This window comes from Liolophura sinensis, chromosome 1, assembly GCF_032854445.1.
Source record: "Liolophura sinensis isolate JHLJ2023 chromosome 1, CUHK_Ljap_v2, whole genome shotgun sequence".
Taxonomy (NCBI): domain Eukaryota; kingdom Metazoa; phylum Mollusca; class Polyplacophora; order Chitonida; family Chitonidae; genus Liolophura; species Liolophura sinensis.
In genome coordinates, this window is record NC_088295.1 from 54,471,771 (window position 1) to 54,496,390 (window position 24,620).

Here is a 24,620-nt window from a genome sequence, read left to right on the forward strand (position 1 = left end):
TAACCTCGTGTTCTATTCTGTGCTGTTTCTCCACAACCACATACGGTACATGTATTATTTTAGTGTGAAACTCGTTATTAGTAGATAGTTTAACCAGTGTCTTGGTTTGGATCATATCCTGGGGTCTCATGTTTTCGTGGGGATCTGTAGTCCTATATGTGTTCATGAATGTACTTTCACATGGAAGTAGGGGTATCGTTTTGCTTGTTATTTCTGATGCTAACTGATTGTTATTTTACAATAAATCCAACGTTATAAACTTGAGTGTTTTGCAGAAGCATTTTTTCTCATCATTTGGCCAGGTATGAAGACTCAATTTACAAATAGTTACAATAGTTCAGACTCCGGACATTAGTGGTTAATTATCATTTGGCATATTCCTCATTATATTGCCATTCTTAGCCATTGAAAAAGCCAGAATGCGCTCCGTGGCGTAGTAACTCTTTGTCAGAGATATATTTTTCATCAAAGATGTTTGACCCAGATGCTGCGAACTGCAGGCATGCACTGAGTAAGTTAGACGCAACTGGACGTGGATTTTGCAGTGTGGTATTTCAGCTGACAACCCGCACTATATCACACAATCCTCAACAAAAATTGTGTACCCTGCACCGAGTATCGGTGTATAATTTTGTGACAAGTGACTTTTGTACAACCTTATGTATGTATGTATGCTGGGGGTTTAATTTTAAGTTATGTGATGATAAGTTGTCATCAGGTGAGTTTACATATACATGTACTGTGTTTTCTTGTTACGCGGAAAGTCCATGCCGCCAAAGTGCTGCTGCCACTGAAGATTCGTGCTGAAGACACCAGACAGGACACTCCACCCAGTCACGTTACACTGACACCGGGCCAACCAGTCCCATTTCCCTGCTCTAACCTCTCAGGGCTGAGCAGCAAGCAAGGCAGCAAAAAGTACCGTTTTTAAAGTCCCTGGTATGACCCAACCTGGATTTGATCCCAGGTCTTCGAACTTCAAGGAGCATGGTGTAACCATTTGGCCACCGAAGCAGTTGTACGACCATGGAGGAAACCAACATGAAATGGACTTGAATCACAGCAACTGCATTGACGAGAGGCACTGGAGTTACGCTAGTACGTTATCCACTTCGCCATGGAAGCCCCTGTGAAGGAGTATGTAAATGTACTTTCAGATATAGCTTTCATTGGACTTTTTGGGTTGTTCTGCTTTCACTCTAACATTGATGCAAAGATGTAAATACATCTTTCAGAACACAAAAAGCATGGATTCCATTTCAATCTGCAAATGACATCAATGTTGTTATAAAATGACAAAAACTACTCCCTTTTTAGATACAAAGTCACTGCTTTGAGAATCCATACAGTGTACACAGCCCTCGTCCTTAGTGGTGGCTTTCTGCAAAAGCCGTTGTATATACCAACTCGTTAGTTTGCAGCGAGGTCGTCATTTTTTTTTTGACAGTTGCCAACTGAACAAAATTGTTGTTTGTTGTTGTGTTGACATTAAATATATTGGCAATGAAACAGGATATGGAACAAAATAAAAACACATGGCATAAGTAAATACCTACTAAAACAAAACGGCAAATAACTTATTGTTTTGACCAAAGTTATCAATTTTGATCACAATTAATAGTTTATTACCAGTAAAATTGCAAAAAAAAAAAAAAAAAAAAAAATAGAGAAGAAAGACGTGGTCATAACTGCCATCACCAGTAAACATAGGTCAGCATTTTAAATGCCGTCAAATTTTCCTAATTAAGAGACCTGATACACATACCATGCATAGCACCTTCTATTAATTGTTTGCATTCCATGAGCGTAAAAATGCATGAGATTTTTAGTTTCTCAAATAATTCAAACTCAAGATAATTATCAAACTTTATTAGCCTTAAAACTAAGCCCAAAAATTAGCATTTTTATAGGCAAATAAAGATCACACAATATTACTTTTGGTGTCAATACTGACATTTTTCCACAAGGATATTATCCTACCTTCCAAGCCAACCTCAAAATCCCTTTTCAAGATCAACAGATCTTTCACAATCGGGCGAAATGGACAAAATTTTAGGTCATATATATATATATATATATATACACATAAAAAAAAAAATCAGCTCTCCTGCATGAAACTCATCTCAAAAATTTATTCATAATCAAGTATTAAGAGGTTGTATGTTCAAAAGGTTGGTGAAAGTTGCCCAGGAGGACTAAACTTTAATAGGCTTTCTGATCTCAATAGAGGCTGATCAATGTACACAAGATTCTTGATGAGAAACATGGATGGACAGATGGGTGATAGACTAGACAATATCTAGTATATAATATCATTTGGCATACGTGTACTTGATGCTGAATTAGAACGCTTGTTATGACGTCAATTCAGAAACCATTATTTCTCCCTCAGGAAAGTACTTCAGACATGCCTCAGGCATATAAAGCGTCTGAATTGTCCAGCAAAGCTTACCCTAGCCATGTTGCCATACATCACACAAAGAATCAGAACAATCAAAACCTAGCATGCTCTCTCTGCACTTCGTATACCCACTCCCTCCCAATGCTAATCACAGAAACAGTTTATCTAACGCTTTGCGCCTAAAACTTTCTTATCTGGGAATGTCCAGTTACTCAGCACCATATCTATTTGCCTTTTTTGAATACAAAGACCAGCTAGATGACAAGAAAAATAGAATATAAGCAGAGTAAGGCTGCACACGAGTCAGTCTATGTATTTACGTAATTAAATTAATTGCCATATTGCCTGTAGTATTATGCATTACTTTTCTTTAAATACACATCTCATATATTACTTGTATATCATAAACTTTGAGTAAAACTAATACATCTGGAACTACGATGCACAAGTCACATGACAAAAAATGCTGCTCAGTGACAGGACACTCAGATTTTAGGGTGTAAATAACAAAAATATTAAGAACTTCTGAATTAAGGTTGTTCCCTGTTACACGTAAACTTGACCCTTTGCTGCATAAGTTCATTTTTACAAATGATACAAATAGAAAAGTATTTACAGTTTATAATGTCAATGTTATTAAGTCAAGTACACATTAAACTGAGCCCTCTGTTGCCATTTTGTCAAAAATACATACAATGATATGTTTAAATATACTAGTACAGTGCCCATTGAAAATAACTAATTTCCACCCCACGGTATAGGCACGCTTCTGCAGTGTTCATTCCACTGATGAGGAACAGCCACTAAGCCTTTCTGGAGTTCTGAAGAATGTAGGTTTTGTGTACAACCCAGAATATCATTGAAGATTTTTAACATCAACACTGCCTCATTTACACATGCAATTTTTCAAAAACTGACACTACATTTCTTCGGATCATCAAAGTTTGAAGTTGACTGGATGAATGGTCAGGGAGAAAATCAAGGGATATAAATAGACACAGGTTCTTTCCTTTATAAACTGATATGCCAGCATACAATGTTCATGTACTCACTCAAAAAAATTCTGCGTGCCACTGATATGTGGGTTAAAAGTAGGTGTCCTTTTATCAGTGGCACCAATGCGGTCGTTGTGAGTTCAAGTCAAACTCATGCGGGCTCCTCTCCGGCTGTACGTGGGAAGGTCTTCCAGCAATTTGCGGCTGGTCGTGGGTTTCCCCCGGGCTGTGCCCAATTTCCTCCCACCATAATGCTGGCTGTCGTTGTATAAGTGAAATATTCTTAGGTACGGCATAAAACACTAATCAAATAAATAAATAAATGTTATCAGCAGCCAGTCTTAAAGGGATACAGAATCGATTCTGATTGGCTGGTGTGACAGGCAAGTCCAGGCTATGCCTAGTGTATGCTGAATTTTATATATGGCAGATTTATTCAAGGGTGACCAAGGCTACAGGATTTAACCCAGGAAACCTTATCTCCACTGTCAGCCAATCAGCTTCATTCTGTATCCATTTGAAGGTATAATAAAGCATAAAATTGATGCCAAAATCAGATGAAAGAGCTTTTTAAATAGAAATATCCAGGACATGACTACACCATAAATTTCACTGCATAAATTGAACACACACTTGATTTTCTTAGGTATGAAGAAGTTCAGAGCATTGAAAAAGCTTAGGAAAATATAGGGGAAGCCGGTCATGAGGATAGAGGGGAATCTTTGATTGGAGGATGTACTCATTGTATGTTAACTAGGGCAAGCTGGCCACTGGGACAGCATACAGAGGATATGATGAATCTGTGACTGGAGTATGTACTGTGCTATAATCAGTGCACGCTGGTCGTGCAGACATCAGTCTTGAGGATCTATAGAAATCTGTAATCGGATGATAAACTGTGTCTTTAATTACGGCAGGAGCGGACTGGTGAAAATGGGCCCAGTTGTGGTTGGAGTACACATTGCAATGTTAATCTGGTAAGTTTCATAAGCCGGTCATGTAGACATCAGTCATGTGGATAGAGTGCTTTCATCCATGGACGTGCCAGGTATTGAGCTCCATCCCACGCCTCAAAATACTCATCCAGATTTGGGTGGAATATCTGCAACAGTGGCATATGCTAATTAGGCAGTGCAGTTTGACAATATGAAAACAGCAGAAGTCTAGAACCAGATAAAAACAGACCTAATTTTGTTGACAATGGATGGAAATGGTTAAAAAATCAAACATGCCCTGTAACTTACAAGAAGTATGCACAAAGTTAAAACTCTTCCCACCAATGTAACGAGAGAGGATTTATACACAAAGACATTTTTACAGGCTTGTTTTCATTTCTTAAAGCTGTTTCATTTTCAAAAATTTAATCACAGTAAACTGACTAGAGGAACAGGCTTGTCGTAATCTTGAATTTTATGACCAACTGGTCTTTTACAGCCATATCTCAGGAGTTAACTGACATTTTAGCTAATGTTTTATTGACAATTCTAAATTGACATTTAATCATCACAATGACATAAAATCAAATTAACCATTCAGCAAAACAAATGTATTCATGCAAAAATGAAACTAACACCATGTTAAACAGGAAGTAGTCATTTATCTCAGAGAGTATTGCGGCCTGTACAACAGTGATATGTTGTCCTGATGATAGATGTTTTCAACTTAACGAAAGTGGCTGTGATCTAACAGGGAATTCTTGACAATGTGCCTTCAAAAATTAACGCCAATTAACTTACCTTTGTATTGATGATGACTTGGATATTTTCTTCAGGCACATATGTCATTTGAGCATTTATACGGTCTCTGGTGTCAACCAAAATAGCATAATTTGGCATATTTCTCCAATGCTGAAAGAATAAACGCAAAATATTATAACACACAGAACAAAATATTATCACGATATTCATGCTGTTAATAATAGGGGTTGAATGCTGTAATCAAGAATATTTCACTCGTAAAATGGCAATCAGGTTTGTGTATGAAAGAAATCCTGCAGTGCCATGAGGAATAACACTGCTACCCTTTAACTTAACTGCAGGCTCCTTCCATAACCTCTTGATTTTATGCTGTGTCATCAAAGTTTTTGGAACTGGATTACATCACACAATCTTTCAAGTCAAAGGCATACTGAGCATGGCAAGAGTGACACCTCAGCCAACTGAATGAACTGTCTTAGCATATTAAATTACAATGAAAGATAAGTGTGTTACCACCATGATATTTTGAGGCTCTGCATGAAGCAAAGTTTACTAGACTCTAAGGGTTCTTGGGGCGATACATACATTAACGTTTACATTAATGTTGCCACAGATACTTCAACACAAATATTCATGACCAAATAATTTACATCTCAGAATAGAAAATTCATGACTTCCTCCAGAATTAAGGGAAAAATAATCATGACATTTTTATAACAATTCTTGACTGTGAAGGTGTTTTGACTGACTAAGCCAACCTTGAAAATGGAGGCTGGAGGGCAAAGGTTTAAGATACCAATGAGGCAGCATGGCGTTAAACAATGATCAAAAAAGTAAAAAAGCAAAATAACAAAACACACCCACACCTAATTGTCTGGTTAATGGCACACTGTCCTTCTCCAGAGTATAAAGCAGGAAAATTGGTCTACTCTCCATTTAATATCACTCCCATATAATCATAAATGTTGTAAAAGGCTTACCTTTTTATTTTTTGGGTGCATTTCTGATAACCACTGCGCTGGAGCCTGCAAATAAATACCATTAAAACATTAAGTAACATTAATAAATAACAATATGTGTTTTTATATATTCAACTGTGGGGTTTTCTATGCTCAACTATATACAGATGTGTACTGCTTTACATACATGTACCTGTAAGTACATGTAGTGAAGCTGGACAATCTTATCAATTAGGCCTTAGGCCTACAATATCGTGAATTGGTTATGACATTCAACAGTTTTGAGAGTTTAAAGAAGTTAATAATTACATGAAACACATTAAATCACTTTCAATTTGTCTCATTTGTGGTATTTGTATGTAAACACTTTTGCTTTCCACAGTTATCTGATAATACGTATATACTGGAGCAGTATTATATTATTACAGGAAACAATGGCATTTGTGAGGACAGTCAGATCATATACATTGGAACATGTACTTCTAGATGCTCTCACAACTTTTTTTCCTTTGCTACAGAACTGATACAATTCCTTAACAGAGTTTAATACTACAACTAGTCTGACCCAATTATAGCTTAGTCATAACTGGGTCATCCCATGAAATTTATCGGCAAATATGTTCTTGTTATGTCGTTTTTACATTGATGTTGCATGATGGTGTGACAGTCAGTCAGCCTTTCACACTTAAGGCAAAAAGCGCTGTGAGTTCAAATCCAGCTAATGCTGGCTTCCTCTCCGGCCCCAAGTGGGGTGGTCTTCCAGCAACCTGTGGGTGATGATGTGTTTCCCTCTAGCTCTGCGTGGTTTCCTCCCATCATGATGCTGGCCGTCGTTGTATAAGTGAAATATTCTTGAGTACGGCGTAAAACACCAATCAAATAAATAAGCTGGTGACTTCACTCAGGGAGACAGTCTTTATATTAAAGCTGCTTGTAGCCATCTTCAAATGTAATAATGATTCTAATGGTGAGATTTCTCACTCCAATGAAAGCTTAGACATTAATGAAGTCAGTGAAGTACCAAAACAATTTTACTAGAAAAACAAACCAATATACAGTCTCATGCCCATCACATTTCTCTTTCATGTTAACATACTTACCTTAGCTTCAGTGTCCCAGGCAATGATCACTCCTCGGTAGCCCCAAATCTTATGCTTGATGACTTGACCTACTCTGTACTTCACGTGTGCTGGTCTAGGGCTCCGGGGTACGGGCGAGGCTTTTTAAGGAAAACCACATGAGCATTAATGTCAGAAACTCAGCTACATACATGTATCTTCAAAAAGATCAATCCGCTCCACCCCCGACCCCATCACAAAAAAACAAAAAAAAAGGAAGGGGATATACAAAATTGGACAAATACATGCATGGCAAAGTGCAGTCTAACATGAGATTTATGGTCTTTGGTTGCTATTTTATACACAATGCTAAAACGATCAAAGGTAAAATTTATTGCACTCAATGATCTAGACTTCAGCACACAGTGTCAGTCATGTGTCAGATCAGTAAGGTTAAACTGTTGCTTTTTGTTCTTCTTCCTAAAGAAAACAGTATATGTATTTCTTTGTTCAATACCTCCAAACATGCCATCTGGGTTGCGCAGTTTGATAACCTCCACAGCTGGAGATTCGCCATCTGGGTCATCCTGACCCCCATACTCCACACTCTCCTGACGAATACTCTTTAACAGGGACACACACCACTGCCGCCAGGACATCCACGTTAAGTATTTGTTCTTCAGCCCAACAGCACTGCTTAAAACACTGGGTAAGCAACATATACATATTATTTTACATCAAGAAAAACATTGTACCTGTCCAGCATAAAAAACATATCACTTCTTAGTCTAGACAACAGTCCTCAAATTGTGTAAATTCATTTATTTTATTTATTTATCTGTCTGTTGCTTACCACAATATTTAGGAATTTAGATGAAGGCTATCAGTTTTATGACTGAAGAATATTGGACTCTCTACATAAACCACCAACCTTTGGTAACTTACTGCCAAACTTTCCCATGTCACCACTGGACACCACACAGGTGGAAGACAAGTGTTCTTGCTTACTATTATCAATTATGGCCTCAAATAAGAATTGTGAGAGTGGAAGATGGAATGACATAGCATACAAGTGGTGTTAAAATTATAATCTTTGTTGAACATACAGGCAGAGGATTAATTGTGACAAATCAGCTCTTACTTCCTCAAGGCATAGCTCCTCTGAGATTCTGATGTTTCCATGAACTTGAGGATAAAGTACTGAGCTGGTATTGCTAGAACGAGCAAACTGAACTGGAAGACAGCTACACGATCTAAGGGCATCATGACATCTGAAAATGAACAACACACTGAGTAACAGGAGTTATAACAGCCTTTAGGCGTTTTGTTTCTTCAATCATGTTAATAAAGGAGTTCCGTATGGTGTTCAAATAACATCAACAATCCCCAAAAAATAAATAAAATTCAACTGGTGAAGGAGTTCAAGTCCTAGAATTTTATAGGGCATTGTGGCATCATTCTAATACAGTGTCTAGCAAGGCCCACAGCTAGTTCTTAAATACAATATGGTATTAACACTATGACGTGAATACTCATTAGAAAATTAACATGTGACGATTTCATATAATTTTCTTTTGTTCATTTATATCAATATCATGTAAGACATGCAGTAAATGTAAATGTGTCATATTCATGAAATGACATTGTCGTCGTCATAGCAGGTCCACTATGGTAGTACGTATGTCTATTCTAGTAGACAAATATGACTATGATGGGGTAAACTGGGACTATGCTACAGCACCTACGACTCCTTTCGATATGGTAAATACTGCCACTTTGCATCTGTTAACATACTTTTTCCTCTCTTCAATTGCGACTTACAGGTAAGGAATAATGACTGTATTGCAATCGGTACCGTGACAGTGACGACGATTAATAATGGCCTTATTAACTTTACAGTTATAAACTAAAGTAAAAATAAAATAGCCAAATGAATTTGACGTTGTATGGTTAACATATTTCATTAGGCTAAAAGTAACAATCAACAATGAAGCAATGCGCATACCTATGCATGTCTATAATGAAATATATTTTCTGACTATAACTTGCAACTGATATTGTGATAAGCCTGACAGTACTTATGCTGCAGTTCTAGTCAAAAATTCGGATTATATCGCAATCGCTCACCTCACCTGAATATTGATACTTTAACAGAAATGTCAGAACCACACTTCAATAGCAGAAGTGAGAGCGAGCGTGTCTGCAGGCATGTTTATACGACTACGAAACTCCAGCAAATCGAAAATCGCCACGCAAACGTAAAAGTGTGTGACACTGACAGTATATGTGCCTATGGTGGCACAGAGGGAAATTCGTCAACTGCAGCCGTCGTCGTTCAGACGCTTTGGTCGATAGAAATCTCTGGTTGTCGCATACATCAATCAAAAACCCCAACAATCTTGCCTTTATGTACATAACTTTGTATATACAAGTAAACAATCGTTTTATAACTCTTTTATTGTGTACAATGAAACTTGTGTAAACCAATCATGCTCGGTGCCACGAGAAAATGTCGGTTTTGACAAGATGTCATCTTAGGGAAGGCTCCATGTGCAACAACAACAGCCACAGTTACCTGACTTGTGCAGGTACTTGGAACGCAAAATCGATTCCAAATGCCTGTGAGTTATGTATATATATATAGCTTGCAATTCAGAAACTACGACGGAATGCTAGCAAAGTACATGCATGTTCATTGAGGGGGGGAGCACTTTGGTCTTGACACGTCACATTTCAATCTCGCAGACAAACCTAAGCCTGTGACGTCACCGTTCTGCACACCAATGGAAAATCGGCCCTCGTAATCCTCTTGTAGCGAGTTGAAACTACTGTTGACGCGAGTAAGGCATGTAGGGTTGCAGTGTAGCTGACTTATTTTTGTAATTTCTGTTGTGAAAATGTAAATTTTTTATCAATATTTAGCTAATACCCCTTTCCTCGTTCCACGGCGATTATTTCTGCGTCTACGTGATAGTTACAACGTGTTCATTAATGTGATAGAAGACAGAAAATAATGTCTCTTTCAGGGTTATTCCCCTTGACGTGCATAGGAGTAGCAACCGAGTTTCATTTTCTGTTACCGTAGGTTAACTGTTAATGTTAAATGTTTGCAGACACCAGTCTCAGTAATTTTGTAAAGATGAGTAAAAGGGATTTTGGGTCATTTCACTCTTCAAACGCAGAAGAACTCATCAATGCTTCAGAGGTAGGCGCTATTAAGTTGTGGTGGTATTTTACAGTTGATTGTGTCCCAGCTGTTTATAATTATAGTTTACGGTAAATAACCCCAAATTTCGCCCCTAAAAGTGTATTTGAAAAAGGGCAAATTAATATTATATGATATTACCTTTTCAGTTATAGCAAGGGATATTTCCCTACCCATCATGTAATGGACGGGTGAGACATACAAGAAACATTGAATTTGACTACATTTGAAAAGGGGCATTCCTTACATTGCTCAGGAGTGGTCATAAGACAGAAAATTTTCAATGTGGCTTGCATGTTTAAGCCTCAGATTTGACTACGTTTACAGGGGTATTGTTGAAGTGGTAGAGGCATATCTGAGCTTAAAATTTCCTTTTCCTAATTAAGCCATTGTACACATTTTACCTGAAAGCTTGCACTACAACTGAATGACAGTCCATGTTAAATAGCCACCCAATCCCCCACCACTAACAATGTACCCTTCAAACAGGTAAACCTGCGGATGGTCGTGGATTTTCTCCCGACATAATGCTGACCGCCATTGTATAAGTGAAATATTCTTGAGTATAGCGTAAAAAAACAATCAAATAAATAAATAAATAAATAACAAACAGGTAAACTTTGTTCTCCCTAATGGCCAACACCCTATGTGTTATTTGTGTTATAGTACCCCTAGCATGAGTTAAACATGGAAGGTGAATTGGTATTTGAGTCTTTGGGGTACTGTTTCATGAGTAATATGTAGACATCAGTTTGAAATGCCAATGCTCTATATATTACTTGTGATACAGTACCACAATCAAGATTTTAACATTGGAGTTGAGTTGGTGTTTGAGGCTTCAGGGCACTGTTTCACTAGTAATATGTAGACAGTTTGGAATGTCAATGTTCTATATCTTACTTGTGTTATAGTACCCCAAACAAAATTTTAACAAAGGAGTTGAATTGCTGTTTGAGGCTTCGGAGTACTATAAGGCAACTATTATATATACACGAACTGTAGGGTCAAAAATGTTTCTCAACTAGCATTTGGTACAGTCTAGTTATACAAGCAGAGATTCAGCCTGTGCTGCGACATTTTTGGCAAGACTTTACTAGGGTAAAGCGACGTCAGGCCAGGTTTAGCTAATAGATCAATGTTTAATAGGCTGCTATATCATGATATTACCTACATGTAGGGCCTGCCATGTTTGATTTGTTTCTTCACTTGGTCTTTACTTGATGAATTTTTCAGTTAAATGATGGCAGTCAGTTTTATGTGTGGAGGATATCAGGAATATGGAATAAACCACCTATCTTTGGCAAGTTATTGATGAACTTACCCACATCTTAGTAATGTACAGATATGCACACCACAGGAGCCTCCGTGGCTCAGGTGGTTAGCGCATTAGCACAGCGCAGTGACCTAGGAGTCTCTCACCAATGCGCTCGCTGTGAGTTCGAGTCCAGTTCATGCTGGCTTCCTCTCTGGCTGTAAGTGGGAAGGTCTGCTAGCAACCTGCAGATGGTCGTGGGTTTCCCCCGGACTTTGCCCGGTTTCCACCCACCATAATGCTGGCCGCCGTCGTATAAGTGAAATATTCTTGAGTACGGCCTAAAACACCAATCAAATAAATAAATAAATAAAGATATGCACACCACATTGTTGGGAGAAAAGTGGTCTTCAGTAAATATTAGACTATGCTAATGGCTGCATGAGTGCGGTTGAGGTTGACCTCACAAGTAGGGATAACAGGCTTTATTTCATAAAATATAATAAATACAGTTATGTTTTACTGCGTACATATCTGGATCGAATATTGAAAGATATGTAGGCCTTTTCATTCCATATGTGCATGCAGTCTGCACAGAATCTATAAAAGTTTCACAGTGACATGTTGCTTTGGAATTGCAAATACTAACTGGAAGTTTACATAACAAATATGCTTAATTGGCAGTTTACATAGCAAATATGTAAACTACCAGTTAGTATCTTCTGCCAGATAAGATGATCCCATAAAAAAATTGGCTTATTGCTACTCTGAAGTTTGTTGTCTTGCCTGATAAAATTTTCCGACTGATTTTGCTTCAGTATGTATCTTAACTTTCAGCCTTCAATAATATATTGTTTTTCCTTGCTTTAGGTCTGCTATAAACCACCAGATCAACCATTTGACGTGCCTACTTTTACAGAGTATCATTCTGAGTCCATCCAGTTCGGAGCAAAGTGTCGCCAGAAACACTTTTACCTGGAGGTGAATATTGTTTCTCCTTGCTTTAGGCCTGCTATAAACTGCCAGATCAACCATTTGACGTGCCTACTTTTACAGAGTATCATTTTGAGTCCATCCAGTTCGGAGCAAAGTGTCGCCAGAAACACTTTTACCTGGAGGTGAATATTGTTTCTCCTTGCTTTAGGTCTGCTATAAACCACCAGATCAACCATTTGACGTGCCTACTTTTACAGAGTATCATTTTGAGTCCATCCAGTTCGGAGCAAAGTGTCGCCAGAAACACTTTTACCTGGAGGTGAATATTGTTTCTCCTTGCTTTAGGCCTGCTATAAACCACCAGATTAACCATTTGACGTGCCTACTTTTATAGCGTGTCATTCTGAGTCCATCCAGTTCGGAGCAAAGTGTCGCCAGAAACACTTTTACCTGGAGGTGAATATTGTTTCTCCTTGCTTTAGGCCTGCTATAAACCACCAGATCAACCATTTGACGTGCCTACTTTTATAGCGTGTCATTCTGAGTCCATCCAGTTCGGAGCAAAGTGTCGCCAGAAACACTTTTACCTGGAGGTGAATATAGTTTCTCCTTGCTTTAGGCCTGCTATAAACCACCAGATCAACCATTTGACGTGCCTGCTTTTATAGAGTATCATTCTGAGTCCATCCAGTTCGGAGCAAAGTGTCGCCAGAAACACTTTTACCTGGAGGTGTCGCCAGAGACACTTTTACCTGGAGGTGAATATTGTTTCTCCTTGCTTTAGGCCTGCTATAAACTGCCAGATCAACCATTTGACATGCCTACTTTTATAGCGTGTCATTCTGAGTCCATCCAGTTCGGACCAAAGTGTTGCCAGAAACACTTTTACCTGGAGGTTAATATTGTTTCTCCTTGCTTTAGGCCTGCTATAAACCACCCGATCAACCATTTGACGTGCCTACTTTTATAGAGTATCATTTTGAGTCCATCCAGTTCAGAGCAAAGTGTCGCCAGAAACACTTTTACCTGGAGGTGAATATTGTTTCTCCTTGCTTTAGGCCTGCTATAAACCACCAGATCAACCATTTGACGTGCCTACTTTTACAGAGTATCATTCTGAGTCCATCCAGTTCGGAGCAAAGTGTCGCCAGAAACACTTTTACCTGGAGGTGAATATTGTTTCTCCTTGCTTTAGGTCTGCTATAAACTGCCAGATCAACCATTTGACGTGCCTACTTTTATAGCGTGTCATTCTGAGTCCATCCAGTTCGGAGCAAAGTGTCGCCAGAAACACTTTTACCTGGAGGTGAATATTGTTTCTCCTTGCTTTAGGCCTGCTATAAACCACCAGATCAACCATTTGACGTGCCTACTTTTACAGAGTATCATTCTGAGTCCATCCAATTCGGAGCAAAGTGTCGCCAGAAACACTTTTACCTGGAGGTGAATATTGTTTCTCCTTGCTTTAGGTCTGCTATAAACCACCAGATCAACCATTTGACGTGCCTACTTTTATAGCGTGTCATTCTGAGTCCATCCAGTTCGGAGCAAAGTGTCGCCAGAAACACTTTTACCTGGAGGTGAATATTGTTTCTCCTTGCTTTAGGCCTGCTATAAACCACCCGATCAACCATTTGACGTGCCTACTTTTATAGCGTGTCATTATGAGTCCATCCAGTTCGGAGCAAAGTGTTGCCAGAAACACTTTTACCTGGAGGTGAATATTGTTTCTCCTTGCTTTAGGTCTGCTATAAACCACCAGATCAACCATTTGACATGCCTACTTTTATAGCGTGTCATTATGAGTCCATCCAGTTCGGAGCAAAGTGTTGCCAGAAACACTTTTACCTGGAGGTGAATATTGTTTCTCCTTGCTTTAGGTCTGCTATAAACCACCAGATCAACCATTTGACGTGCCTACTTTTATAGCGTGTCATTCTGAGTCCATCCAGTTCGGAGCAAAGTGTCGCCAGAAACACTTTTACCTGGAGGTGAATATTGTTTCTCCTTGCTTTAGGCCTGCTATAAACCACCAGATCAACCATTTGACGTGCCTACTTTTACAGAGTATCATTCTGAGTCCATCCAGTTTGGAGCAAAGTGTCGCCAGAGACACTTTTACCTGGAGGTGAATATTGTTTCTCCTTGCTTTAGGCCTGCTATAAACCACCAGATCAACCATTTGACGTGCCTACTTTTATAGAGTATCATTCTGAGTCCATCCAGTTCGGAGCAAAGTGTCGCCAGAAACACTTTTACCTGGAGGTGAATATTGTTTTTCCTTGCTTTAGGCCTGCTATAAACCACCAGATCAACCATTTGACGTGCCTACTTTTACAGAGTATCATTCTGAGTCCATCCAGTTCGGAGCAAAGTGTCGCCAGAGACACTTTTACCTGGAGGTGAATATTTCATATCTCAGGTTCAGAATCCCTCAGATGATGGCAATCTGCATAAGGCTTCAGGATTCCAATCAGCAGCTAGTGACACAGTATCATAGTACAGTTTTCCTTTGTAAAGGATGTTGAGTTTTGATTGATTGACTGGTTGATTGACTGGTTGATTGGTTGTTCTTTGATGCCATTCTCAACAATTTTAGACTTAAATGGTGGTAGTCAATCTTGTAGGTGCAGGGAACCAATGTGCCTAGGGTAAACCTTCAACCTTTGGCATGTGGCTGGCGAAACTTATCCTCAATGAACAGAAGATTGTGAAAACAGCCCTATGTGGATATTATTGTCACCAACGCCCCTAAAGACAGCAGGTATCCCTGTCTAAGATTTAACCCACACTTAGTTTGCCTTTTGGTTAAGAGTTGCATAACTTACTCCTTGAGCTGCTCAGTCATACTTCCCATGGATTTTGGGATTTCCATTACTGTTACCAATCTCTATACTGCTTGTAATGTGATATTCTCTGAAATTGTGTGAAAGATTTCAAACAATTTTATAATTCGGTGTTAATTCACAAACTTTATAAAATATACGGTTACCATAGTGACCAAAAATATTGGTAAAAGTTTTTGTAAGTATCTTGATACTTATTGTTTTAAAAAATGTGATTGTATTGATCAAATCTCTTCCTCTTGTATGTTTCTACTTTCAGGATAGCTGTACTTTTATTAATCATGGAGCCATGGGTGCAGTTCTTAAAGAAGCCATGGAAGTAGCCCAGGTATACATCAGATATTCTCTGGGTGTTTGCGATGGGGAAAAGGGAATATTACTAAAGCAACAGTGCCAAAGTTAGTGTAGGAAGTTGGTGACAAGTTTTTGCTTTAATGGAGGAAAAAACAAAAACAAATGAACATTATAGTCCATGAGCCAAGGACCAAAATTTCACATATTGCTACCACCCAGGGTGGCCAAATCTCCTTGCTATTTTTAAGTTGGCATATATCTTTAGTTGTTGTTTTGTTATGATAGCCCTCGCAGATCGGTAGTATTGTAGGGCTTATGCCCCCTTTAATAAACTTTGTCCAATGAGCTAACTCATACATTGCCAACGGTCATACTATAACAGTGCTATTTGAACTCCCAGTTAACTCTGGAACATAGTGCTTACCTTTTGGAATGTTTCCTTAACTTATTCAAGCTAATCTCCTCAAACATTAAGGCAGATTTGTTGATGAAAGATGACATTTTAGCCCTCTCGGGGTTGGGAGACGGGTGAGCTACAGGGGGCTAGAAGGACTGAATTAGCAGTTTTCTTTGCAGCCAGAAAGCAACCAGAGAGAAGATATAAAGTTTATGCTTTTTAACATTTTAGGGCATTCTATCATGGTTGTGTTAACAACTGTTGACTTCAGGTCTGTATATCTGAATAGTAAATTCCAAATGGCACACATTTGGGGTCTACGACCCCAAATGGCACATAGTTGGGGTCCATGACCCCAAATGCCAAAGGAAACTGCAAGACTTTTTATTCTTTGTCATTGACCTGTCAAGAAATAGGTTGTAAAAATTTGAAAAATGTTTGTCTGACATACACTCCATTATAGTGTTTTTTTCTCTGTTTTTTGGTTTAACTTCAAAGTAGACGTTTACACTGCAATGAGTATTTCAGAATAATTTAGTCCTTAACCTTAGTGTTTGGCGAAAGTTTCAATTACCATTATTCTTAATGGAAAGTCAAAAAGCTGATCAAAGCTTCGCTCTGACATTGTAGTTTTCAGACTGGTAGATCTCAGGTAAGGAAATGAACTTTTACTTACCTGAGGTAATGTACCTTAGCTCACTGTAACAATGAGTGTAAATAAAAGAAGTACACAGCTGGGCATATAAACTGTTATCAACCCAGCTGAAAACCTTGCAAATCTTACATGTAAATGTAGAGGTCATCTGAATATTCAGCTAATAGCTAATACATGAAATATAGACAAAACGTGGACTGCTAAATTTTCTTTGTTTCATAAACAATACAAACCACCCTTTTTAACTGGTCTTTTTAACTGAGAGTCCATGATATGCTGACGTTTCTCTTGCTTTTTGTAAATTTCCGCAACACCTTATAATGTGATCTTAATTTACTTCTACCGACCCTATAAACATGTTAGTTCCAATTACGTTTGGCCACTTAAGGTGGTACCATTATCATGTCTGGCCCGTGGACTATTATCAGAAAGACAGTGGAAAACGGAATCTTGAAATAGGTGTTCTTATTTTTCAATATTTATTTTGTTACTTAAAAAAAGTTTGATGTTCAGACTGTAAGGTGGGCTTGCTGGACATATTTTGGTGTGTAGTGCTTTATGTGTTTAACCCTGTGAGCCATATATCATCCTGTATCCTAATATTTAGAAGTGGCAGATCTACACAGAGAGCCAACCACTGAGGGTCATTGACAGAGAGCTTATTCCTCAACTGGTGCATTCCGCCAGGCGTTTGGCAAAATTTGTCAGTAAGTATTTCTCCAGCAAGAATTTAAATTTGTCAGTAAGTATTTCTCCAGCAAGAATTTAAATTTGTCAGTAAGTATTTCTCCAGCAAGAATTTAAATTTGTCAGTAAGTATTTCTCCAGCAAGAATTTAAATTTGTCAGTAAGTATTTCTCCAGCAAGAATTTAAATTTGTCAGTAAGTATTTCTCCAGCAAGAATTTAAATTTGTCAGTAAGTATTTCTCTAGCAAGAATTTAAATTTGTCAGTAAGTATTTCTCTAGCAAGAATTTAAATTTGTCAGTAAGTATTTCTCCAGCAAGAATTTAAATTTGTCAGTAAGTATTTCTCCAGCAAGAATTTAAATTTGTCAGTAAGTATTTCTCTAGCAAGAATTTAAATTTGTCAGTAAGTATTTCTCCAGCAAGAATTTAAATTTGTCAGTAAGTATTTCTCCAGCAAGAATTTAAATTTGTCAGTAAGTATTTCTCTAGCAAGAATTCAAATTTGTCAGTAAGTATTTCTCTAGTAAGAATTCAAATTTGTCAGTAAGTATTTCTCTAGTAAGAATTCAAATTTGTCAGTAAGTATTTCTCCAGCAAGAATTTTTTTATGCTACAACGTTTATTTGCCCTCCCATCATCATAGTGTTATGTTTGGATGATCACAATTCATATGTTATGTGTCCACACTCTTCGTGACATCACCTTGCCCAAACATTTCAACGCAGTGGGTTCAGTCCACATACGTGTAAATTTTTAAGTTTTCTGTATGTCAGGTCTGCACAAAATACGAAAAAGGATTATTGTGTGTTTTCTTACGATGTGCTGGAGTCCACATAATTCCAGTTGAATGACTTTAGAATTTATGAAATTTGACGAAAAGAATAACTAATATAGTTTCGAGTGGTTTGCCTTGATATGAAACTGATTTAAATCATGAATGATCTTTTTCGGCCTTTAGTATGTGGTCATTTCTTGTAGTACTGTTTAGAAATGTACATTAAACTTGCCACATTTGGTAGTTTTCATGTCAAGAAAACAAAAGCAAATTTTTATCAACAGTAATCAATTATTAATTCAGACAAAAATTTATAGAATCATATGTCCCACTTTTTGAAAAAAAAGGCTTACCTACATAACAAAGGTAACTTTGTTGTTATTTTCAGACTGTGACCCAAGTGAGCTTGTGTTAGTGGCCAATGTGTCCTCAGCTCTCAGTGCTGTGGTGAACAGTCTTCAGTTCCAGCCTGGAGAGAAGATCTTCTGCCTCAGTGTCACTTATGGTAAGGATCTAAGGTAGCTTAAGTGAAAAGTAAAAGAATTTTGATCATGTGCAACACTAAAATACCATTGTTTTTTTCGTGATAACTATAGATTATGAAAATTAATGGTTCTTAGTTATCCAGGTACAATGTATGCGTTCGACATAAGGCTCAGTCTTAACTTGATTTATATATTAAAATTAACCAGTGTTGTGTCATTAAACAAAGGCCTTGGTCACCTTCAACACGTAACATTATCACTTCAGAGAGGCCTCTGTAGCCGAGGTGGTTAGTGCCAGCGTGGTGTAATGACGCTGGAGGCTATCACCGATGAGGATATTGTGAGTTCAAGCCCGGCTCATGCTGGCTTCCTCTGTGGCTGTACGTGGGAAGGTCTTCAGCAACCTGCGGATGGTGGTCATGAGTTCCCCCATCACCCCCACCCCCCTGCCCCCTATCACCCTCTCCCAGGCTCTGTGCGGTTTCCTCCCCACCACAATGCTGGACTCCATCATACAAGTGAAATAAGGCATAAAACACCAGTGAAATAAAATATATAAGCAAGTAAGTATCACTGCAGCAAGAAGGGTTCTAAGGTCTTAAACTTGAGTCATTTTGTTGTCTGTTGGTCAGGGGCATTAAAGAAGCTCCTGAGACACAGGTGTTCAGAGACAGAGGCAGTAATCCAGGAAGAACTTGTACAATTCCCACTTACTGGAAAACAGCAGGTTTGTCAGATTTTCTTTAGTAGTAAATACATGTAAATGTACAATGAAAAGCCAACAGTAAATCATGCGACTCCTGATGATGAGGAACACCAGGTGTGGGTTCAGTTCCACCCTTGGACAGACAATCCAGCATTCCATAGTAGGCCCTTTGTGTTGCTCTGAGGCCCTTTGTCCCGCTCTGAGGCTCTTTGTGCTGCTCTGAGGCCCTTTTTGCTGCCTTTCATTCTTTGAAAGACCTTGTACCTTCCACTTATACTCTGTGCACGTCTATGTCACTGGCACATAGAAATGTTTTTTCTGTAACTTGCCAGAGGAGCATGTGATGTTGGGTGTTTGAATAAAGGTTGAAAAGTGTGTAGATACCTGTAGATGGCAGTGGAGAGTATGGAAAACTCAATGTCATTTTTGTGAAAAATGGCGATTTATTTGATAAGGTTTCTATACTTTCTGTTGTATGTTACTGTTGTACATATATATACACATATACCAATGTTGTAAATTTATTTCACTGCGACCGAAAGGGAAGCTAATCTGCAGTTGTGAGACTGTTGTCAAATATTTTGTTATAAATACAGGTACTCGACCTTGTGAAGGATAAACTGGAACCAGGCACGAAACTGGCTGTATTTGACCATATCCCTAGCAATACACCATTTGTTATGCCATTGGAGGAGATCATACCACTGTGTAAGGAAAGGTGAGTCGAGGCAGAAAATGAGAGACAGATGCTTTGTGCAGTCTGTTGTCTTCCTTCCATTATTGTCTCAAGAGAAAATCATGTTTGTAAACAAACCAGGATTCACAGTAAATGTTGAATGAATTGCTCATTTTAGGAGTGACTCAAGGGGAATAACTCCCAAAACATTAACACAGAAACTCAAAATTTGATGTGCATTAACAGAGTGTAGAAAAATTCTACACCATACCATATAATTATAGGGGAGTTCCAGTGCTGATTGATGGAGCCCATGCCCTGGGTTCTCTCCCCTTGAATCTGGCTGCTCTTGGTGCAGATTACTACACATCTAATGCTCACAAGTGGCTCTGTGCTCCTAAAGGATGTGCCTTCCTCTATGCCCGCAAAGAACTTCAACACGACATCAACCCATGTGTCATTTCCCATGGATTTGAAGGTGGATTTCATTCCAAATTTATATGGCAAGGTAAACTGATTTACTTTTTTTGCATACATTTAATTGAAATGTGTATTTGCATGAAGCTGATTGTTAAACTGTTTAACAATTGTGATTGTCTCTCCAACTGTCAGACATTGGTTTCTGAGTGCTAACTCCACTATTAAAATGTTATCCAGTTTTGATCACCTTTTGTGTGCAACTTTATCTTATGGAACCTCAGATCAGGTTTGAAAAGATTTCCTTGCAATAACTTCACTAAATATTATTGAATTGTGATAAAATTTTGTTTGAAGTTTCACTTTGTACAACATCAGATCAAGTTCAAAACCTTGTCGGATCCATTTGTAAGTTTTGCAGATTTTGATTTCCTTGATTCAGATCTTGAAACATTGTTTGATTTGATCAAATTTTGTCGGCAGATTCATTTCCTGGCCTCTCAGATCAACATAAAAAATCATTGAATTAGCTTGTTAAATTGTTACAAAACAACTTGTTTGCAGGTCTGAAAGATTACAGTGCCTTCATAGCGCTGAGAACAGTTCTGGATTTCTGGGAAGTGGTTAAACCTGAGAATATAAGACTATATATCAATTCACTTACTAAAGATGCTGGTAAGTTTATTAATAAGTGGTACTGTAATTCATCCACCTTTTCGCATGTTTGCAACGTGTTTATTCAAGCATATTCTGAAGGCATTATTCTGTGTTGACAGATAAAATGATATTTTTTGTGAAGCCCTGAAATTTACCAAGTCTTCAACATGAAATTAAAAGTGTACATAAATTTCACTAAAAGTTGCTCTTTCATGTGTGAAAAGGTTTAGGAATTAGGGTGGTTTGCAATAGTCTGGCCGGCAGTGTTGTAATTATTTCTACATTGGATTAAGTAGTGCAATGTGTGTTTCACAAAAGTATGATATTTTAAAAAGTAGTGCATGTATTGTATTGAGGCAAGGCAAGGCCAAGGCCAGGACCTCAGGGAGGGCACTCGGTGACACTGATTACCCTAAGTTTGTCACGGATAATATTTGTGTTCATTTAGGGTACTTTTCTAATTATGATCAAATTGGCGTATAAAAACATGACATAGTCCAATATCAATCTTCTATAAATCTTAATAATTTTTTGGACTATAAATCTTGACATAATCCCCATGGTACCTCATGTATCTAGTGGTTTGGAGTCACCTTCTGACATAATGGCCATGGTACCTCATGTATCTTTTGGTTTGGAGTCACCTCCTGACATAATCCTCATGGTACCTCATGTATCTAGTGGTTTGGAGTCACCTCCGGATATAATCCTCATGGTACCTCATGTATCTTGTGATCTGGACTCACCTGTTGACATAATCCCCATGGTACCTCATGTATCTTGTGATCTGGAGTCACCTCCTGACATAATCGCCATGGTACCTCATGTATCTTGTGGTTTGAAGTCACTTCCTGACATAATCCCCATGGTACCTCATGTATCTTTTGGTTTGGAGTCACCTCCTGACATTATCCCCATGGTACCTCATGTATCTTGTGATCTGGAGTCACCTCCTGACATAATCCCCATGGAACCTCATGTATCTTGTGGTTTGGAGTCACCTCCTGACATAATCCCATGGTACCTCATGTATCTTGTGATCTGAAGTCACCTCCTGACATAATCCCCATGGTACCTCATGTATCTTGTGATCTGGAGTCACCTCCGGACATAATCCCCATGGTACCTCATGTATCTTGTGGTTTGGAGTCACCTGCTGAGTTACTGAGATTCGTTCCTAGTAACATTTATTGTCGCCAAGAGGTTCTCCTGTATTTATTCACGTGACATTTTTCTTTTTACCATTAATTGCTTTACTTTTGCAGCCACCATGTTGACTAAATGCTGGGATACTGCTTTGGCCGCACCAGAGGATATGTTCAGTAAGTGAGCTGATCAGACAGTTAAACTGTAACCATGTGTGAAACCTAATCAGTTATCAACAAAAACAAAATCAAACTAAAGATGGTAGCACATTATATTTGTTTGTTCATGTAAGAAATCATAACTTAAATTGAAGTTTTTTTCTGATATATATACATATTGTCAATGAGTGAATCATTTATGAAATTAATGTTGTGAGTTAATGTAGTGTTTGAACATCAATGGTTTTGGGCAATATTGTTCTACTTGACAAACATTTATTCAAGAAAAGCATGTTTGTCCAGACATGGTTGTTCAGACCTGTTTGTTCAGACATAGATTTCATAATCCATTAGCATTGTGTGATGTGGCAGTATTATTAACACTTATAATAAGCATACAGCCATCATTCAAGTCACAATCATTTTGTACAAGACTGATAATGTCAACGCATCAGAAATATTTATGTGGATACATTAATCTGACTGTATTTATGTGGATACATTAATCTGACTGTATTTATGTGAATACATTAATCTGATTGTATTTATGTGGATACATTAATCTGACTGTATTTATGTGGATACATTAATCTGATTGTATTTATGTGGATACATTAATCTGACTGCATTTATGTGGATACATTAATCTGACTGTGTTTATGTGGATACATTAATCTGACTGTGTTTATGTGGATACATTAATCTGACTGTATTTATGTGGATACATTAATCTGACTATGTTAAACACTTTGTACAGGATCCATGTGCCTTGTGCAACTGCCGGCAGCACTATACCAGACATCATCAACTGTCAACTACAACACAGCAGAGGAAATTCAAAGTATCTTATTCCACAGATATAACATAGAAGTGAGATTATGCATGAATTTTTTTTTAATTATTATTTTCTTTTAATTTTCTGTTATTGAGGTTTATTGATGTACTCAAGAGTATTTCAATTACCTGTGGTAGGTCAGGTTAACGAGTGGAGTGCAGAGCCTTTGTTGAGCTAATAACTGATCGTTCCCTAACTTCATAACTCTAACATGCTCATTAAGAAACAAACTTCAAAGGCAGGCATTTTAAAATGCTTAGTTATGATGTCAGCACTTTAACTGCAAAATGTTATGAAACACCAAAGATATGGCTATAAAATTATTGTCTTGGAATTTGTGTGATTAATTTTAATTAAACTCTCTAAAGGCTTTATCATATGTAGAAGTTTAGAAGTTTTTCAGCCATAACATGACTAAAAGCGTGGTGTGACTTTTTATTCCACTTTCACAGAAAGTGAGTGATATTAATGTGGGTTTGTCTCTCTGTTACTCTTTCATTTCTGTGCAATAACACAACTCCTAATATTGTCAAATTTTGATAATGTGGGCTGCTTTACTTTGTAGAATCTATGCTAGTTTTTGGAAAACCACCATAAATTTTGCATATTTAATGCTCTCCTTAGTTCTTAGTGGTTAGAGTTTTTTATCGGGTATTTGGATTTGCTACTTCCGACATAATTTTATATATTATATCTGTTGTCAGGTTCCCATCAAAGCAGTACAAGGTGAGCTTTATGTTAGAATATCCGCTCACATTTACAATCAGATGTCAGATTATGAGACGCTCGCTGAGGCCATCACACAACTGGTGAAGGAAAAGTGGACACGAGGCAACACCTGAAGAGTGATGCTGAGTTTCAAGTCGTTACTGTTACAAAAAAATCTTATTGTATTGAATGACTCACATTTCTCACATTTATGGCATTTACATAACAATTATTTGGTATTGCACTTAAGAAGAGATTGACTGTACACATAAATTACTCATCGTTGCCTATCCCTGGTAAGAAAGGGAGCTGAGAATTCACCTAATGTTTGGTATGTCACACCCTATAGAGTTTCCTTTGTGATATTTGATTGAAACTTTGTACAAGTTCAGTAGTGATAAATGAGAGGTGTTGATTTATGAATTTTTAGGGATCCCGTTCTCCTGAACGGGATACCTATTGTTATTGTTCTGTTTTTTTCTTATTATTATTATTTTTTTTTTTTTTCACCGACCTTGTTAGCAGCAGAACTCAAACACCGTTCAACATAGAGGTCCCAAATTTTGTACACACAGTCTGGCGGAGATTTTCTAGGGGTATATTTTTCATTTTTTTCTTATGTCACGTGGTTCGGCCGCCATATTGGATTTTGTGTAAAATCTTTAAAAATCTT

General features: G+C 37.9%; 2 protein-coding genes across 2 annotated transcripts; one reads left to right on the top strand and one right to left on the bottom strand.

Moving 5' to 3' along the window:
• Nucleotides 1-3,726: 3,726 nt before the first annotated feature.
• Nucleotides 3,727-9,391, bottom strand: LOC135478946 (uncharacterized). Its single transcript, XM_064758662.1, has 7 exons — nt 9,243-9,391; nt 8,252-8,381; nt 7,628-7,815; nt 7,153-7,271; nt 6,074-6,118; nt 5,133-5,243; nt 3,727-4,498 (listed from the first exon to the last, which is right to left on the bottom strand). Exons 2-7 carry the CDS (start codon nt 8,374-8,376, stop codon nt 4,403-4,405), a joined length of 684 nt encoding a protein of 227 aa, XP_064614732.1. The 5' UTR covers nt 8,377-8,381; nt 9,243-9,391; the 3' UTR covers nt 3,727-4,402.
• A 638-nt stretch (nt 9,392-10,029) lies between these two features.
• Nucleotides 10,030-24,349, top strand: LOC135462106 (uncharacterized). The gene is made up of 15 exons (XM_064739469.1): nt 10,030-10,315; nt 13,562-13,672; nt 13,973-14,083; nt 14,521-14,631; nt 14,795-14,905; nt 15,609-15,677; nt 17,303-17,402; nt 18,548-18,664; nt 19,277-19,371; nt 19,947-20,068; nt 20,311-20,534; nt 21,008-21,118; nt 22,366-22,422; nt 23,162-23,274; nt 23,944-24,349. Exons 1-15 carry the CDS (start codon nt 10,214-10,216, stop codon nt 24,079-24,081), a joined length of 1,692 nt encoding a protein of 563 aa, XP_064595539.1. The 5' UTR covers nt 10,030-10,213; the 3' UTR covers nt 24,082-24,349.
• The last annotated feature ends 271 nt before the right edge of the window (nt 24,350-24,620 follow it).